This window comes from Garra rufa, chromosome 17 (genome assembly GCF_049309525.1).
Source record: "Garra rufa chromosome 17, GarRuf1.0, whole genome shotgun sequence".
Lineage (NCBI taxonomy): Eukaryota > Metazoa > Chordata > Actinopteri > Cypriniformes > Cyprinidae > Garra > Garra rufa.
In genome coordinates this window covers 19,220,237-19,241,073 of record NC_133377.1, presented here as the reverse complement: position 1 = coordinate 19,241,073, position 20,837 = coordinate 19,220,237, and the positions used below count along the sequence as shown (strand labels likewise).

Here is a 20,837-nt window from a genome sequence, read left to right as displayed (position 1 = left end):
ACATGAATCAGGAAGTACAACTGTCTAAGAGAGCAGCAGGACAAACAAACAAGGACAGTCACCAAACTTATCTGGGTTGAGGAGTTGCTATTTTAGAGCTTACTTTTCTAGACACCATCTAACTTTGGATTGCACTTTCTGTGGATTGTATATACACTGGTGGACCTATCAACACACTGGGATTCTTGGACTGTTTTAGGGTATGGACAAATGAACTGTATTCTTTTAACAGACTGAGTTTACCTAGTTTTATCGTGTTTTTAAAAGTCTTTTATGTGAACGTTGTAAATACACCAAATACACACTTATGATATGGTTGATTTCAAAATCATTAATGACTGTCACTGTAAGCTTTTGTGGTTTATTTGTAATGACTCCTGTGTTACTGCATCCCTCTAAAGGAATTACTTTTTACATTTATTTACTTCTCTTTATTCTAAAGTGAAGATCATGCTTACCCACTATAGAGATACAAGTGTTACCAAATGCACTGGAATTAATATATTGTGTAATTACTAATGGGTTACTGTGACCTTTAGAATTACTTATATTTTTCATTCACATTAATTATGAACCTGTATACAATCATTGTTAGTAGTTCTCTAGGAGGTATACAAAACTAGAAGGTACTGTTTAGCTATAGTGAACTACATTTGACTTAGCACTATTACTAATTCTTGTTAGTTAATATTGGTTACAAGAAAAACTATTACTCATTTGTTCTGGTTTAGTTATTCAAATAATGGAATGGTTTTCTAAAGTGTTACCAATTATTTAACATGAGGCATTTCAGATTTTGGACATGACTCTGCAACTCTGCTCCTGTAGAGTTTATCTCCAACCCTAAACTCACCTGTCTGTAGCTTTCTAATAATCTTGAGTAACTTTGTGTTTTCACTAACTCTGAGTTTCTGTATGAGAATGACACCTAGTGGACATTTAAGTATGTGAGCTCACAGAACTGTTTTGCATATGTCTCTCAAACACAAAATCAGGAAACTCAGTTAGAAGAAACTTGAAACGAATCTGCGGTTGTTTGTGTTTCTGTATTTGTGTAGACGCAGTGAAATGGCTGAAGCCAGTGTTTTTTCAGTGGAGCAGTTCAGCTGTCCAGTGTGTCTGGATCTCCTGAAGGACCCAGTGGCCATTCCCTGTGGACACAGTTACTGTATGAGCTGCATTACAGACTGCTGGGATCAAGAGGATCAGAAGAGAGTCTACAGCTGCCCTCAGTGCAGACAGACCTTCAGTCCAAGACCTACTTTAGGTAAAAACACCCTGCTGGCTGAAGTGGTGGAGAAACTGAAGAAGACCAAACTACAAGCTGCTGTTCCTGCTGGACCTGGAGACGTGGAGTGTGACATCTGTACTGGAAGAAAACACAAAGCTGTCAAGTCCTGTCTGGTGTGTCTGGAGTCTTACTGTCAAACTCATTTTGAGCGTCATGAGGAGTTTCGCTCTGGAAAGAGACACAAAATGACTGATGCCACTGAACAACTGCAGCAGATGATCTGCCGCCAACATAATAAACTTCTGGAGGTTTTCTGTCGTACTGACCAGCAATGTGTTTGTGTACTTTGTATGACGGATGAGCATAAAAACCATGAGACTGTATCAACTGCAGCAGAGAGAACCGAGAAAGAGGTATGAACTGAAATTACACATTATTATAATGCTGTCACTTCAAGTGTTACTACATGACGCCTCTGCGCATTTGAGCACAAGCTGAACTTTGCTCACCCTTTGTAACATTGCTTAAGTTCCCTACTCTAACTGAAAATGAATTTCATTTTTACAGCAAATTGCACTCAGTTTGAATGGCTATTTCTGTTGTACACTGATTCATAGTTGTACAATATTGATGACAGTAATTTAGCATCAGTGTCATTTCTGGCAGGTCACGTTAGTCAAGCTCACATCAGCTGACTCTCGTCTACCTATAGGGATGTGACACCTATCACAGCACTCATATATAAGGTCCTTCACTATTATCACCAGCTTTGCGCTGCTCAAAAGCTAATTTCCCACCTCCATCCCCGACTCCTCTTCTTGTCAGTAAGGATTCAGCTTTTTGATTCTCCTTGAATCAGACTAATTCTAAATGTACATTTAAATTATTGAACCTTAATGATTTCTGCAATACATTTGTTCTGTTCTGTTTACCCTGGGGGATTATTGCTGCTGTTCCCGATTTTATCCATGCTAGGCTGCATGAATGCACAGGTAGTTCTTGCCCAGAACAGAACCATACAGCTAATCCAAAATGTATGCCAATTGTCAGTCATCTTTGACCATAGTGCTCCTGACAGTAATAATTATACAGGTGCACCTCAATAAATTAGAATGTCGTGGAAAAGTTCATTTATTTTAGTAATTCAACTCAAATTGTGAAACTCGTGTATTAAATAAATTCAATGCATACAGACTGAAGTAGTTTAAGTCTTTGGTTCTTTTAATTGTGATGATTTGGCTCACATTTAACAAAAACCCACCAATTCACTTCTCAACAAATTAGAATACTTAATAAGGCCAATAAAAACATTTTTAGTGAATTGTTGGCCTTAATGGAAAGTATGTTCATTTAATCTATATGTACTCAATACTTGGTAGGGGCTCCATTTGCTTTAATTACTGCCTCAATTTGGCGTGGCATGGAGGTGATCAGTCTGTGGCACTGCTGAGGTAGTATGGAAGCCCAGGTTTCTTTGACAGTGGCCTTCAGCTCATCTGCAATTTCTTTGGTCTCTTGTTTCTCATTTTCTCATAGATTCTCTATGGGGTTCAGGTCTGGTGAGTTTGCTGGCCAGTCAAGCACACCAACACCATGGCCATTTAACCAACTTTTGGTGCTTTTGGCAGTGTGGGCAGGTGCCAAATCCTGCTGGAAAATGAAATCAGTATCTTTAAAAAGTTGGTCAGCAGAAGGGAGCATGAAGTGTTCTAAAATTCTATTAGTAAACAGGGGCAGTGACTTTGGTTTTCAAAAAACACAGTGGACCAACACCAGCAGATGACATTGCACCCAAATCATCACAGACTGTGGAAACTTAACACTGGACTTCAAGCAACTTGGGCTTTCATTCCTCTACACTCTAGGACCTTGGTTTCCAAATGAAATACAAAACTTGCTCTCATCTGAAAAGAGGACTTTGGACCACTGGACAACAGTCCATTTCTTCTTCTCCTTAGAACAGACAAGACGCCTCTGATGTTGTCTGTGGTTCAAGAGTAGCTTAACAAGAAGAGCAAGAAGAATATGACAACTGTAGGCAAATTGCTTGACACGTCTATGTGTGGTGGCTCTTGATGCCTTGACCCCAGCCTCAGTCCATTCGTTGTGAAGTTCACCCAAAATCTTGAATCAATTTTGCTTGACAAGCCTCTCAAGGCTGCGGTTCTCTCGGTAGTTGTGCATCCTTTTCTTCTACACTTTTTCCTTCCACTCAACTTTCTGTTAACACGCTTGAATTTCACGAGTTCCCACTTACATATAATTAGCTGGAGTATGTAAGCATGTTTGGCGTGCTGTCCGGGGAAGGGCTCCGAGCTCGGGAATGGCCCGAACCTAGAGTACCCCCCCCTATGTATATGTGTAGAAGGAACTCGGAATGAGGAGATGGGGTGGTGGAGGGATGCTGATAATCCGTCAAATGGGTAGAGGTGAGTCGGCTGTATTTATGCATGATGTAGATTGGCTTGAGTGAGTTCCAGCTGTGTTAATTAGGCTAAGTATCTGACGTGCTCCTCCCGAACTTGGTTTATAAAACATCATTTCACGAGTTCCCACTTACATATAATTAGCTGGAGTATGTAAGCATGTTTGGCGTGCTGTCCGGGGAAGGGCTCCGAGCTCGGGAATGGCCCGAACCTAGAGTACCCCCCAATAAGCAATGGAGTGTAGACGGAAAAAATTTGCAAGTTCGGTTAGGCTCTCGCGGCATCCAATGGGAGACCAGGGCTCTTGATCGGACGGGTAGGCCTTGCCGACTGTAGGGTGGAAAAGTAAGGATGACTGGCCGGGGGGCCCCTGCAGCATCCGACGGGAGACCAATGCTCACGGCATCGAACGGGTAGGCCCCACCAACTGTGGTGTCGAAGAGGTAAGATTGTCTGGCCAGGGGGCCCCTGCGTATCGAACGGGTGGGCCCCGCCGAACCTACGACAGAATGGTAAAGTTGTGTGGTCGGGAGGTTCCTGGGGTGTCTGACAGGAGACCAAGGCTCACGGTATCAAGACTGGAATGCCTCGCCGACCGTAGGAGGGAAAAGGTTAGGGATGGGAAGATCCAAAATGTTTTCATTTTATTTTTTTGTAGTTGAAGGAAAACATTTACGAGCGGAAAGGCTCTCGCAGGGTCTGACGTGAGTTTAATACTCGCGGCTTCAGACAGGTACGTTTCGCCGGTAGTTGAGAGTCGAAAGAGAAACATATTTGCACCACCGGGATGCTCTAGCAGCATCTGACAGGGAGTTCGATACTCAATTTGAGTTGTCTAAAAAGGGGTAAATGCTTTGAGGATTACTTTATGTAAAATGTTTGCCAAATCCAAAAAGCCGCTTCTGATAACGTCAGAAAATCTTGGTGCTGCTTGCATCTGAAAGTTAGGTGTATGACATAGGCTTCTTGTGGTAACGTACCCTAAATAAGTGCCATGGTTCTGGATGGATGGCATAGCTTTAAAAGCTGAGGTGATGTCGACTTTTGCCAGTGTGAAGACCCATGATTTAACAAATTGGTTGCACGATCAATGTCCTACTATTGTGAGAGAATTCGTCAAGAGGTTTTTTTTTTTTTTTTTTTTAGGCGACAATGCTTGGAAACAGGGAGTTATGCGGAGCTGACAGATAGACTAGAGGGCATTTCGTACCCAAGAATTATGCTAGTAGCCACTTCGATTGGCTAATGTGAAACCCTCATTTAATTCATGCCACCTACGGGGGGAAATGTTGGAAGGTTATTTTGTGAAATGACTGAATGTAATGATATATTCGGAAGAGTGCCAGCTTTGATGTCCGCATCCAAGGATTTGCAATTCCAACATGTCTGTTGTAAAGAAATGGCCAAATATTAAAGATTAAGTGGTAATTTCAACTGAATGTGATTTAGTCAAACGAAAATGAAATTGCATGGTGACATGTAAAAACAATCGTCAGCTCATTGGTGCTCTACGGTCTGCTACAGGAGTTGGAGGCCACTGAAAAGAAAAAAGGGGTTATTAGTAGTTGCAGGAAAAAGGCAGAGATTTGTGGGCCTGTGTTGCAAGCAGAGGCAGCCTCACGCTGGCTTGATCTGTGGGCCACGGGATGGGAGTCTGGAAGAACCCGTGTAGCCTGCACTGCTAGCAGAGGCAGCATCACAGTAGTGTTTGCTACAGGAGCTGGAGGCCGCTTCATTCCATAGACTTACATTCATATGTGAATGGATAAGACTGGAAGCACGATCTTGCACGAGAAATTGCTACATTCTTAAGTTCAAGCTTTGTGAACTTAGAATAAAAACACATTTAAAACCGCGGTGCTGTGGGAAGGTGGGGCGGGTAGATTGTATGTTGCAGTATGGTAGTGTTACCAATTGGACAAATTGTTACCAGATTTTGCAACTTCTCAGATTACCTTAGCGACGTCTTTTCCAAAGCACATAGCAACATATTTAGCAGGGCTGGGTAAAAAATATTGATTCTCCGATTTTAATCGATCTTCAGTTGAATGCAACTATATCCATTCGGGAAATCCCCGAATCTATTCTTAATGCACGTGCTTTACGTAAGAGGATATGAATATTCACCTCTCGTCCTGAAGGTGTCGCTAGTGTTCCTGCTGAGAGAGTTTTCTCAACCGCTGGTGATCTAATCACAGCGCAAAGGAGCTGCCTTAGATCAGATCAGAACATGTTGATCAGCTGCTTCTTTTGCAGAAAAATTATTAGGCTGTAGTTAAGAACTGTTAGTTTTATGGACAGTTAGAATGTTTTGTATAAGCAGACAAAGGCTTTATGATGGGCCTGTTTTGAGTGTTTTGAATTTAGAAAAAAGTTTTATTTCTTAAACATGTTTGAAGTTCTTAATAGATTTCACTGTTGCACATTTACAGTCTTTTTATTTTTTACAGTAATGTGCATTTTGCAGTTTGTTTACATGGTGTACAATGGATGCACATATTTATGACTTCTTGTTACAGTGTTCATTTAAAATAAAAGTTGTTTAAAATAACAACTGTGTGCACCCTATTATTAATGTAGATGTGTATTTCAGTAATAAACTTAAGTAGGAGAGTTTCAGTTACCAACATTTATATCAAAATATGGATCACATGTCTGCAAAACTAACATTTTAAATGAAATATTGATATCAAAACGAATCGAAACCATAAAAATAAGAATCGAATCGCCAAATTGGTGACAATACCCAGCCCTAATATTTAGTGAAATATCCTATAAATGTAAAAAATTTAGCAACTTCAGGCATGCTTTGAAAATAAGATGCTAAAAAGACATTTTCCTCTTAACCATGCAAAGTAATAAGTGTTGAAAAGCTAGCCTAGTGGCACATCCGCTAGAGACTTGGAGAGAGGTGCTTGCAATATGCACATCACGAGTGCTTAGTTGCACTTGCTCTGTTTATTTATTTATTTATTTTTATTTTAATATTTATTTATTTATAGTCATTTAGGCAAACACTTATTTCTCGAAAATCGATCTTTTGTCAGATTATGAGTGAAATGTGTAATTTAAAATTAAAAATAAAAATAATATTAATTCACAAACTGAGTAATTTGTTGTGTTTTACGGAGTTTCTTCAATCCTAGGTACAAAAATTACATTGACATCATTTTATGTCACAACATCGTTTAAAAGCCTTTAGCAAAAAATGACCTACCTTTGCAACTGTTTCTAAAATTTATTTGCAACATGACCTGTGTCTCTAGCGGAGACGTCTTCAGGCTATAGTGTCTGCTACGAGAGCTGCATTCGATGCTGTGGCCGGGAGAGCCACGTTAAATGGTTGAGCCAAAGCGGGCAGTGAGTGGCTCTGGTGCGATGAGATCTGGGGCGCGGCCCAGGCTCGTTGAAGGCCTGCCGGTGAGACCCAGAGCACGAGCCGGGTCTAATGCGGGGCGATGGTGGTATCGAACAAGGGGAGTACGGGGCTTTGCGAGTTTGCTGGAAATATTGGCTGCCCTGCTGGAGTGGATTTAAGAGTGAGGTTTGCTGATTGAAGGGAAACGAATAACTAAGATCGTACGGATTCACTTTGTTTATCCTCCGCGAGGACGGTGCGTCGGAATTGATCAGCGTTTGCCTCAGGCATTAAAAACGATCCACTTTCCGATCGGAGGAATTGTTGGCCCGGCCGGATGACAAGAGGATGCCGGGGAAGAAGTTTGGAAGTGACGCCGGTGGGGGCGAGATTACATTTTAAGGGCTTTGGTGAGAGCGTGTGTGGCTGGTAAAGCAGAGACCGCGATGAATCCTGTAAATCCTGGGAAAGATCTGTGATGTCATGGCAAAAGGTGCAAACCGAATGCTGATAATCCGTCAAATGGGTAGAGGTGAGTCGGCTGTATTTATGCATGATGTAGATTGGCTTGAGTGAGTTCCAGCTGTGTTAATTAGGCTAAGTATCTGACGTGCTCCTCCCGAACTTTGTTTATAAAACATCATACAGCACTCTGTGAACAGACAGCTTATTTGGCAAACAATGTTTCCCTCCTTGTGAAGGGGGTCAATGATTGTCTTCTGGACAACTGTCAGATCAGCAGTCTTCCCCATGATTGTGTATAGTGAACCAAACTGAGAGACCATTTTGAAGGCTCAGGAAACCTTTGCAGGTCTTTTGAATTGATTAGCTGATTGGCATGTCACTATATTCTAATTTGTTGAGTTTTTGTTAAATGTGAGCCAAATCATCACAATTAAAAGACTTAAACTACTTTGGTCTGTGTGCATTGAATTGATTTAATTCACAATTTGAGTTAAATTACTGAAATATTTCCATGGCATTCTAATTTATTGAGATGCACCAATTTGCCCTTCATGTGTGAGAACCTTTTACATGATAATTTTGTTTGTGACAGTGTTATGTAATTAATCTAAGGTTATTTATTTTTTAATTTCTCCTCCAGAAACACTTGAAGGAGACAAAGAGAAAAATCCAGCAAAAAATCCAGCAGAGACAGAAAGATCTTAAGCAGCTGAGAGAGGCTGTGAAGTCTCATAAGGTGAGTTTGGAGAAGAAGAGAAGTTTGAGACTCAGTTTGGACTCTCCTCTTTCAGTCCCACTGAAGCCGCTGTGTCTCTCAGGCTGTGAGGAAGCAGTAAGAGCTGATTGTGATGTGTGTCTAACAGCGCTCTGCACAGACAGCAGTGGAGGACAGTGAGAGGATCTTTGCTGAGCTCATCCGCTCCATTGAGAGAAGCCGCTCTGAGGTGACACAGCGGATCAGAGATCAGGAAAAAGCTACAGTGAGTCGAGCTGAAGGACAAATGGAGCGACTGAATCAGGAGATTGATGATCTGAAGAGGAGAAACACTGAGCTGAAGCAGCTTTCACACACAGACAATCACATCCATTTCCTGCAGGTAACGGAGATCTGAAAATAAAAACCACAGTAGACTAGCTAGATCTGCTATCAAAGGGGAATACATTTACTCAGTCTTTAATTAACTGACATTAATTATATAAACCACACTGTCTGACTGATTGATTAAGCATCATTCTGCTTATGGCAGTGTTTTCAGAAATGTTGTCTGGTGATGCTGTGGCCTTTCCCGTGAAAAACGTAGTAACATTATTAAATTGTTATGTTAATCATTTGTTTAAATGTCTTGCATTTTACAGAATTGTTTTCTGGTTTATTCATTTTTATTCCTGTAGAGTCTTCAATCTCTCTCAGCTCTTCCTGAATCTACAGAAAACATCAGCATCAGTTTCGTCTTTTCCTTTGATGCTGTGAAAGAATCTGTCTGTCAGCTGAGACAGAAACTGGAGAATTTCTGCAAAGAGGAGATGAAAAAGATATCTGGTAAAATATTAGAGATTCATCTGCTCTCTATGAGCCTAACACAATCCATTATCATGCAGAAAATCTTAGAGCACATTTTAAATGCAGGTAGACTATAATATGTATCTTTAAATTAGATCTATGCTGTTTATATCTATTATTTTTACAGTCACTCACAGTAACATTCTTCCCAAGACCAGAGAGGAATTCCTACAATGTAAGTGATTAACAAACACAATTACACACATTTCTTCATCTATTTCTTGGAAGTCGAAGAAAACATGATCAGTGTTGACATTCATTATTATTAATAGGTTAATAAAAAAGTAATTCAGTGGTCAAAGCAATAGCCAGTATAGAGCATAAACTCAAATTTAAGTCCTGTTTTTTGCTGCTCCTCTTCCCCTCTGGGAAGCATCTGCACTCATCAGCCACTTTATTAGGTATACCTTGCTAGTACCAGTTTGGACTCCCTTTTGACTTTTTAACTGCCTCACTTCGTGGCATAGATTCAAGGTGCTGGAAACATTTATCAGAGATTTTGGTCCATATTAACATGATAGCATAATGCTGCAGATTTGTCGGTGGATCTCTTGTTCCACCACATCCCGAAGGTGGAAAAAACAAGAGGGCATTTCACTAAAGGGTGATAAGTGATGGGATTAAGAAAGAATGAACCTGCTTTTTGTTTAGTTTTTTTTTGTTACTTTTTTGCTAAACATTATTGATTTTCATACTTTCATTTTGAGAAACTCTGTTTTTTTTTATCTCATTGATCTATATTTCCTGAGGGGACCTTAGCCAACAGTGTAATGCACATTCTCTGGACTAAATTCAGTGACCTTAATGTGTCATTAGTCCCTGGATGCAGATAAAACTATACAATACACCATACACTTTGGGTAACTCAATTGACATAGAATTTAACTACATGGTAGTAGATTTTTCCCCCCGTCATATGGCATACTTCTGTTCTTGATTTTTTTTGAAAGATCAGACTTCATTTGATCTGTTTTGGGAAAATATTTCTGTATTTGTAATACTAACGGACTGGACTGTATTCCCTCTTGTTGCAACCTCTTATCTCATTAATTGGTTCCAATACAATACTTTCACTTCCTGTCACAAATCCTCCTTATAATCCTAGATGTTTAAGTTTGTAGCTTCTTTTTTGCACTCTGAATTTCAAGTCTGTTCAATTTCTGTAATTTTTTTAACTTAAAGCAAGTTTCCCTGATTAATCAACAAACACTTGGGATGGCTTACTATTCTGATATCTTAACAACTTTGTCAGACTGAATCAAAGCTGCCCAAGAACCAATTACATCATTAAGCTCATCAATATCCACAGATGAATCCATAAACACATTTCATATGGGTAACATCTCAATAGCATCATCAGTCCAATATTTCACAGTTTTTGCTTGATCTTTTCCCCTCTTCCATTCAGTTCTATAGCATGGTATAAGATGGACACAATTTTGATCTGACAACCTTAACAGGGGTTGTGGAATAAATTTGTATGCTTCTAAAACATTGAGCTAATAACATTGGCCAAAATATTGGACCAAAATCATATGTGATTGGTTAATTAGATATTTGCACAACGAGCAGTTATACAGGTGTACCTAATAAAGTGGCCAATATGCACAGTGAAAGACAATGAAACAAAAAACAAGGATCTAAACAAGACACAGGTGCAAATCATAGATAACCAAGGTGACAAACAAATGCATAATCTGTAACTAAGACAACCATGAAAACAGGATGTATAGGAATATGCCTTATTAGCAGCTGTTTCTATGGGCCGCTATTCGTAAGCCGTCCATCATATTGAAATGGTCAAAGGCAGTCTGTGAAAATTTGAGGGCAATATTGGTAATAATAGAAGAAGAAGTTGTTAGCTAACACAACATTAAAAAGTTACCATAGTTTAAAAACCTGTAGTATTGAGTTAATACATAATAAAAACACAAACCAACACATTCTCACCTGTAAAAGGTTATTTAATTTCTTCTGGAATTTAAATGTTGGTGTTTTTTATGACTAGAGAATGTGCTTAGTGAGTGATGACACTTTGATCGTTCCAAGAGGGCAGATGTGTTGACGTGTCTAGTGTGGTCAAATGTGGCATCTACCTTATACATAGAAAGAAAGCAGAAATATACTTCAACATAAAAGTCCACATCAACATGACATTCACTAAAGTCTTGAATTTATTGATTGGGCTTTTGACTTCAATTTACATTAAGGTTGAGATAGACAGGAAAGTGGGTAGAGAAAAACCTCAGAATCAAGACTATTTAAATTTGATTGAAAGAGTTTGAAATTCTTAACTTCTATTTTTGTGCATCAGATTCCCATCATCTCACTCTGGATCCAAACACAGTGAGTTCAGGTCTCCTTCTGTCTGAGGGAAACAGAATGGTGTCTATCACTATCACAAATCCGCTGTATCCTGATCATCCAGACAGATTCCGGAATCTTCAGGTGTTGTGTAGAGAGAGTGTGAGTGGACGCTGTTACTGGGAGGTGGAGTGGAGTGGGAGTGATGGTGCGTATATAGCAGTGTCATATAAGAGCATCAGCAGGTCTGGTGATGATTCTTGGTTTGGATCTAATGATCAGTCCTGGAGTTTATTCTGCTGTTCTGTCAGTTTCTCATTCAGTCACAACAAGAAAACAACTGAACTCCCTATACCCCCCAATTTCCGTAGAATAGGAGTGTATGTGGATCACAGTGCAGGAATTCTGTCCTTCTACAGCGTCTCTGACACAATGAACCTCATCCACACAGTCCAGACCACATTCACTCAGCCGCTCTATCCTGGGTTTAATGTTTGGGGAACATTGAAACTCTCTGATTTAACAAAATAATTGACACTGTGGTTATACCAAAAAATATGATTCTGCATCTTTGAGCTGCATAGTGAGCAATAGATGCTATAGTAACTCAAGGTAAAAAAAAAAAAAAAAAAATACATTTTTTTTTTTTTTATTGTGAGTTAGATCTTCGGATTGTTCTTCCCAAATCCTGACTGTGTGGCACTTTATGTAGCCATATACAACACAAATCACATCAGTGTAATTCATGTGAGTCTGACTGAGTGTGTTTTTCTGTGGATCTGTGTCACTGTTGTTAAATCAAATCATTTTTGTTAAATATGTATATTATTTGATTCTTGAACAAGGCTTAACTCTTGTATCACTCTATTGCAGTGGTTTGCAAACCAGTTCTGTGAGCACCCCCAACATTACACATTTTCTGTCTCCCTCATCTACCACATCACAGTCAAATTTTAGTCTTAAGTTTGTCAAAATTCTAAGAAGGGCATAATTTTACTCTTATTCATAGACTTATAAGAAAGGTCCTAAGTCCTAAGGTCCTTAGTTCCTAAGTGTTAAGACTTTGTCTCAGCTCCCAAATTATTGAAGAGAGCTGGAGGGGTCTCCTAACCTGCTTAGGAGTAAAAAGATGGCAGCAAAGAGGAAGAGACACACACTTTCCAATGAACATATTGACATATTGATTTATTTGATTATATGGAATTGATAAAATGATACAAACTTGATCATCAAGCATTTTTTTTGTAACTGACCAAGTAAAAAACAACTTATTCTACTCTACAAATCATAGGTCTTAAATATAGTGACACTAACCCCACTAAACACAATAGTAACCAAAAGTTGTGTGTGGAGGATTTTTTTAATGACCTCACATTTCACTAAAACTATCAAAATTGATCAGTGTTGCTAACTGATTTAAACTGAAAATAGCTAAACCAGTCACTAAATGTCACTGATCTATATAAATATTAATATATCAGTGGAAGAGTGTTGTAATCTAAATAAGGTTTGTCCAAATTGATTTTGTTGCTAGGCTTTTGAATAAAGTCTCAAAAGGGGTGAGGAAGTCACTAAACACTTAGGACTAAATTGGCAACATTGGCCAGTTATTATTATATTGTTGGTTCTCCCTTGTTTTGCATGTGTTCATGATTCTTTGTATGAAAGTATGGCCACAAATTATGTTGATACAATAATTCAACTATTAATGGACATATTTTTAAACATAAATGTTTTATAAAATAAAATCCATATTCAAAGGCTGTGTGGGTTTGTGTACTGGTATTATCTACGTTATATAGGGACCAAATGTCCCCACAAGTATAGTAATTCCTGTAAATTCTAACCTTATGGGAAGATTATTTAGGTCTCCATAAGGAAACAAGCTTGTGTATATTGTTAAGTTTACTGTTATGTTTACATTTGTACTGTTTGCCAAATCTTTTCTAGTGTTGTTCCTGTTTTGTTTAACTGAATTTTAATTAAATAAAGCAAATAAACAAATCTGAATTAAAAAAAAAAATGTTGCACAACTGTAATTTTGTAATTTTTTACATTTGCAATAAATGGTTAGCCAGCTTTAGAGCATTAAGAATAGGTGTCTCAACCATATGGTACAGTTGAGACAAAAATGCACCTTATGTTTATGCGATAATTGTGGAAAATGTAAACTACTTGTGGCTATTATCATTTCATGATATTTTAGTACACAAACAAAAGAAATATAATGTGAAAAATCACTTTTCACATTTCAGCATCTAGTTTTGTGTAGTGATGAAAAAAGCAGAAAGTGTCTCTACACTGTAAAAAAAAAAAAATCATTGCTAATATTAAAAAATCCAAGGCAACACATCGCATTCAGATTTTTATGTTTTCCCTTAAATTAGCAATGTAATATCCCAATTGCAATAAGGTTGGTTGTCATCTTTACTAATAGTATTTAGTTCTGATAAGGGACAGCACTTTAGCCACGTGATTACCCCAACTGCAATAATGTTGTTGTCCTTACTAATATTATTTAGTTCTGTTGATGAACAGCACTTTAAATTCCTCGTTCTACCAATGAATATATGTTTGCTCACTCAATAGCCTCGTTCACAGCACTAGAAAATGTTTTTATAGAAACATCATTATTGAAGACACCTGATGTTAATAAGCAGAATCACCAAAGGAAAAAAAAAACAAAATTTTTAAGCAACCAATATTGTATTGACGAGGCCCACACGGGACTCACTAAATTCCAGGGGTTTCATTACCACGACGTAAAATGGGCGTCCCTGTGGGCGTTGGGAAAACGCCCCTTTCTAAACAAAATTATTAACCCTAATAAGGTCTTCATTTCCAGTTCATCAATTTGGTCTTTGGGGTCTATATGACCCCAACAATTGATAGAGAAATTATACAAAAAATATACATTTTTAATTATACAAATAATATATATATTTTTTTGTTTACTTCTCATCTATTCATTAATGCTGTGTTTTGGGAGATATGAAGTACTTTTGTACCTATTTACCACACAATTCCTCAACTACACCATAAGCTTGCCTATGAAATTTTAATTTTTTATGAAAAATTCACTTAAATTATGATCTAAATTTAATTTAAACTGTTTTTGGATATTGATCTAGGTGTTATGTGTAGAAGTACGCCATCTCCTGGTTAGAGATAAACCTTAATTGTTTTCAGTTTAAGAAATAAATAGTTTTGACCAGCAGAGGCCAATAGAGAGCCATTCATTTGACTGCATGTAGCCAACTGTTGTATTACAACTTTTGAAATACATTTTTTGAATTTATTTATATATAAACATAAGAAAGGACATTTAAAAGTATAATTTTTTTTCAAATAGTAGAATTTTTGTAGTTTTGGTGCATTTTGAAATGTCTATTTTTACATAATGCCACAGAAATTTGACAGAAAAATGGCACCTAAATGCCACCTAAAACACACCTAAAGGACAAGACTTGGAGTCAGAGTGTGTGTGCGTGTGTGTGTGAGTGTGTGTGAGTTTTTGTGAGTGTGTGTGAGAGAGAGAGAGAGAAAGAGAGAGAGTGAGAGAATACATGGGTGCATATGTAAGTGTGTGTTTGTTTGTCTGTGTTTGTGTGTGTGCGTGTGCGTGTGTGTGTGTGTGTGTGTGTGTGTGTGTGTGTGTGTGTGTGTGTGTGTGTGTGTGTGTGTGTGTGTGTGTGTGTGAGTGAGCATGTCTTTTCTACATCACATTTATGCTCTAGTAGTAGGCCTTAATTTCTGTGTGTGAATTTTTTGATTTATGCCGGATTTATAGATTTTTTTTGACAAATGAAGAAAAAATATTGAGTTTTTTTCAAATTTCCCATTCATTTCAATGTGGGGTCATATTGACCCCAAAGACCAGATTAGTAAAAAAAAAAATTACATACCTTCAGAACAATCGAATCAAGCCAGGTTTTTTGTGTGTGTATAGACAGATTATGTAGGAAAAGTCACAAAATATTTTACCTCTCAGATGAAGGGAACCCTTTTTTTTAATCGAGGAAACGTCGATCGGGGTCATATAGACCCCAAGAACCGATTGAGTAAGAGAGGTCACCGATCATGCGCAGTAAGTCAGTTTTTTTGCGCGGGCATTTCAAAACCTAGGATCAGCACTGATGGATATTGAAGGACAACACAGTCATACAGGTTATTAAAATTAAAATCTTACATTTAAACGATTTTCGAAAACAAATAAACAGCCGTTATATGTAAAACGTGTAGCATCTATTTACGAAAATAAATCATGGTTTACAACGGTATTGTGGACAGGTATTTCAAGACACTGTATATGAATATAAATGTGAAGGGCACGAAACCCCTGCGATCGTGGACAGGTATTTCAAGACACTGTATATGAATATAAATATGAAGGGCACGAAACCCCTGCGATCGTGGACAGGTATTTCAAGACACTGTATATGAATATAAATATGAAGGGCACGAAACCCCTGCGATCGTGGACAGGTATTTCAAGACACTGTATATGAATATAAATATGAAGGGCACGAAACCCCTGCGATCGTGGACAGGTATTTCAAGACACTGTATATGAATATAAATATGAAGGGCACGAAACCCCTGCGATTGTGGACAGGTATTTCAAGACACTGTATATGAATATAAATATGAAGGGCACGAAACCCCTGCGATCGTGGACAGGTATTTCAAAATACTGTATATGAATATAAATATGAAGGGCACGAAACCCCTGCGATCGTGGACAGGTATTTCAAGACACTGTATATGAATATAAATATGAAGGGCACGAAACCCCTGCGATTGTGGACAGGTATTTCAAAATACTGTATATGAAAATAAATATGAAGGGCACGAAACCCCTGCGATCGTGGACAGGTATTTCAAGACACTGTATATGAATATAAATATGAAGGGCACGAAACCCCTGCGATTGTGGACAGGTATTTCAAAATACTGTATATGAATATAAATATGAAGGGCACGAAACCCCTGCGATCGTGGACAGGTATTTCAAGACACTGTATATGAATATAAATATGAAGGGCACGAAACCCCTGCGATCGTGGACAGGTATTTCAAGACACTGTATATGAATATAAATATGAAGGGCACGAAACCCCTGCGATTGTGGACAGGTATTTCAAAATACTGTATATGAATATAAATATGAAGGGCACGAAACCCCTGCGATCGTGGACAGGTATTTCAAGACACTGTATATGAATATAAATATGAAGGGCACGAAACCCCTGCGATCGTGGACAGGTATTTCAAGACACTGTATATGAATATAAATATGAAGGGCACGAAACCCCTGCGATTGTGGACAGGTATTTCAAAATACTGTATATGAATATAAATATGAAGGGCACGAAACCCCTGCGATCGTGGACAGGTATTTCAAGACACTGTATATGAATATAAATATGAAGGGCACGAAACCCCTGCGATTGTGGACAGGTATTTCAAAATACTGTATATGAATATAAATATGAAGGGCACGAAACCCCTGCGATCGTGGACAGGTATTTCAAAATACTGTATATGAATATAAATATGAAGGGCACGAAACCCCTGCGATTGTGGACAGGTATTTCAAAATACTGTATATGAATATAAATATGAAGGGCACGAAACCCCTGCGATCGTGGACAGGTATTTCAAAATACTGTATATGAATATAAATATGAAGGGCACGAAACCCCTGCGATCGTGGACAGGTATTTCAAAATACTGTATATGAATATAAATATGAAGGGCACGAAACCCCTGCGATCGTGGACAGGTATTTCAAGACACTGTATATGAATATAAATATGAAGGGCACGAAACCCCTGCGATCGTGGACAGGTATTTCAAAATACTGTATATGAATATAAATATGAAGGGCACGAAACCCCTGCGATTGTGGACAGGTATTTCAAGACACTGTATATGAATATAAATATGAAGGGCACGAAACCCCTGCGATTGTGGACAGGTATTTCAAGACACTGTATATGAATATAAATATGAAGGGCACGAAACCCCTGCGATTGTGGACAGGTATTTCAAGACACTGTATATGAATATAAATATGAAGGGCACGAAACCCCTGCGATCGTGGACAGGTATTTCAAAATACTGTATATGAATATAAATATGAAGGGCACGAAACCCCTGCGATTGTGGACAGGTATTTCAAGACACTGTATATGAATATAAATATGAAGGGCACGAAACCCCTGCGATTGTGGACAGGTATTTCAAAATACTGTAACGTTATATGAATATAAATATGAAGGGCACGAAACCCCTGCGATTGTGGACAGGTATTTCAAAATACTGTAACGTTATATGAATATAAATATGAAGGGCACGAAACCCCTGCGATCGTGGACAGGTATTTCAAAATACTGTATATGAATATAAATATGAAGGGCACGAAACCCCTGCGATTGTGGACAGGTATTTCAAGACACTGTATATGAATATAAATATGAAGGGCACGAAACCCCTGCGATTGTGGACAGGTATTTCAAAATACTGTAACGTTATATGAATATAAATATGAAGGGCACGAAACCCCTGCGATCGTGGACAGGTATTTCAAAATACTGTATATGAATATAAATATGAAGGGCACGAAACCCCTGTGATCGTGGACAGGTATTTCAAAATACTGTATATGAATATAAATATGAAGGGCACGAAACCCCTGCGATCGTGGACAGGTATTTCAAGACACTGTATATGAATATAAATATGAAGGGCACGAAACCCCTGCGATCGTGGACAGGTATTTCAAGACACTGTATATGAATATAAATATGAAGGGCACGAAACCCCTGCGATCGTGGACAGGTATTTCAAAATACTGTAACGTTATATGAATATAAATATGAAGGGCACGAAACCCCTGCGATTGTGGACAGGTATTTCAAAATACTGTAACGTTATATGAATATAAATATGAAGGGCACGAAACCCCTGCGATTGTGGACAGGTATTTCAAAATACTGTATATGAATATAAATATGAAGGGCACGAAACCCCTGCGATCGTGGACAGGTATTTCAAAATACTGTATATGAATATAAATATGAAGGGCACGAAACCCCTGCGATGGTGGACAGGTATTTCAAAATACTGTATATGAATATAAATATGAAGGGCACGAAACCCCTGCGATCGTGGACAGGTATTTCAAAATACTGTATATGAATATAAATATGAAGGGCACGAAACCCCTGCGATGGTGGACAGGTATTTCAAAATACTGTATATGAATATAAATATGAAGGGCACGAAACCCCTGCGATCGTGGACAGGTATTTCAAAATACTGTATATGAATATAAATATGAAGGGCACGAAACCCCTGCGATCGTGGACAGGTATTTCAAAATACTGTATATGAATATAAATATGAAGGGCACGAAACCCCTGCGATCGTGGACAGGTATTTCAAAATACTGTATATGAATATAAATATGAAGGGCACGAAACCCCTGCGATCGTGGACAGGTATTTCAAGACACTGTGTATGAATATAAATATGAAGGGCACGAAACCCCTGCGATTGTGGACAGGTATTTCAAAATACTGTATATGAATATAAATATGAAGGGCACGAAACCCCTGCGATTGTGGACAGGTATTTCAAGACACTGTGTATGAATATAAATATGAAGGGCACGAAACCCCTGCGATTGTGGACAGGTATTTCAAAATACTGTATATGAATATAAATATGAAGGGCACGAAACCCCTGCGATTGTGGACAGGTATTTCAAGACACTGTGTATGAATATAAATATGAAGGGCACGAAACCCCTGCGATTGTGGACAGGTATTTCAAAATACTGTGTATGAATATAAATATGAAGGGCACGAAACCCCTGCGATTGTGGACAGGTATTTCAAAATACTGTGTATGAATATAAATATGAAGGGCACGAAACCCCTGCGATTGTGGACAGGTATTTCAAAATACTGTGTATGAATATAAATATGAAGGGCACGAAACCCCTGCGATTGTGGACAGGTATTTCAAAATACTGTATATGAATATAAATATGAAGGGCACGAAACCCCTGCGATTGTGGACAGGTATTTCAAAATACTGTATATGAATATAAATATGAAGGGCACGAAACCCCTGCGATCGTGGACAGGTATTTCAAAATACTGTATATGAATATAAATATGAAGGGCACGAAACCCCTGCGATTGTGGACAGGTATTTCAAAATACTGCATATGAATATAAATATGAAGGGCACGAAACCCCTGCGATCGTGGACAGGTATTTCAAAATACTGTATATGAATATAAATATGAAGGGCACGAAACCCCTGCGATCGTGGACAGGTATTTCAAGACACTGTATATGAATATAAATATGAAGGGCACGAAACCCCTGCGATCGTGGACAGGTATTTCAAGACACTGTATATGAATATAAATATGAAGGGCACGAAACCCCTGCGATTGTGGACAGGTATTTCAAAATACTGTAACGTTATATGAATATAAATATGAAGGGCACGAAACCCCTGCGATTGTGGACAGGTATTTCAAAATACTGTATATGAATATAAATATGAAGGGCACGAAACCCCTGCGATTGTGGACAGGTATTTCAAGACACTGTGTATGAATATAAATATGAAGGGCACGAAACCCCTGCGATTGTGGACAGGTATTTCAAAATACTGTAACGTTATATGAATATAAATATGAAGGGCACGAAACCCCTGCGATTGTGGACAGGTATTTCAAAATACTGTATATGAATATAAATATGAAGGGCACGAAACCCCTGCGATCGTGGACAGGTATTTCAAAATACTGTATATGAATATAAATATGAAGGGCACAAAACCCCTGCGATTGTGGACAGGTATTTCAAGACACTGTATATGAATATAAATATGAAGGGCACGAAACCCCTGCGATGGTGGACAGGTATTTCAAAATACTGTATATGAATATAAATATGAAGGGCACGAAACCCCTGCGATGGTGGACAGGTATTTCAAAATACTGTATAGGAATATAAATATGAAGGGCACGAAACCCCTGCGATCGTGGACAGGTATTTCAAAATACTGTATATGAATATAAATATGAAGGGCACGAAACCCCTGCGATGGTGGACAGGTATTTCAAAATACTGTATATGAATATAAATATGAAGGGCACGAAACCCCTGCGATTGTGGACAGGTATTTCAAAATACTGTATATGAATATAAATATGAAGGGCACGAAACCCCTGCGATTGTGGACAGGTATTTCAAAATACTGTGTATGAATATAAATATGAAGGGCACGAAACCCCTGCGATTGTGGACAGGTATTTCAAAATACTGTATATGAATATAAATATGAAGGGCACGAAACCCCTGCGATTGTGGACAGGTATTTCAAAATACTGTATATGAATATAAATATGAAGGGCACGAAACCCCTGCGATTGTGGACAGGTATTTCAAAATACTGTGTATGAAT

General features: G+C 38.4%; 1 protein-coding gene across 1 annotated transcript; it reads left to right on the top strand.

Annotated features, from left to right (window-relative positions):
• The first annotated feature begins 7 nt into the window (after positions 1 to 7).
• LOC141289192 (tripartite motif-containing protein 16-like) lies at positions 8 to 13,363 on the top strand. The gene is made up of 7 exons (XM_073821291.1): positions 8 to 200; positions 1,059 to 1,644; positions 8,121 to 8,216; positions 8,344 to 8,577; positions 8,873 to 9,020; positions 9,169 to 9,216; positions 11,356 to 13,363. Exons 2-7 carry the CDS (start codon positions 1,069 to 1,071, stop codon positions 11,874 to 11,876), a joined length of 1,623 nt encoding a protein of 540 aa, XP_073677392.1. The 5' UTR covers positions 8 to 200; positions 1,059 to 1,068; the 3' UTR covers positions 11,877 to 13,363.
• The last annotated feature ends 7,474 nt before the right edge of the window (positions 13,364 to 20,837 follow it).

What these genes read in the sequence shown, in the direction of transcription:
- LOC141289192 (XM_073821291.1), top strand. Translation starts at nt 1,069, where the DNA reads ATGGCTGAAGCCAGTGTTTTTTCAGTGGAGCAGTTCAGCTGTCCAGTG. An exon ending in AGGCTGTGAAGTCTCATAAG is followed by an intron (nt 8,217 to 8,343) that starts GTGAGTTTGGAG and finishes TGTGTCTAACAG; the next exon opens with CGCTCTGCACAGACAGCAGT. An exon ending in GGAGATGAAAAAGATATCTG is followed by an intron (nt 9,021 to 9,168) that starts GTAAAATATTAG and finishes TTATTTTTACAG; the next exon opens with TCACTCACAGTAACATTCTT.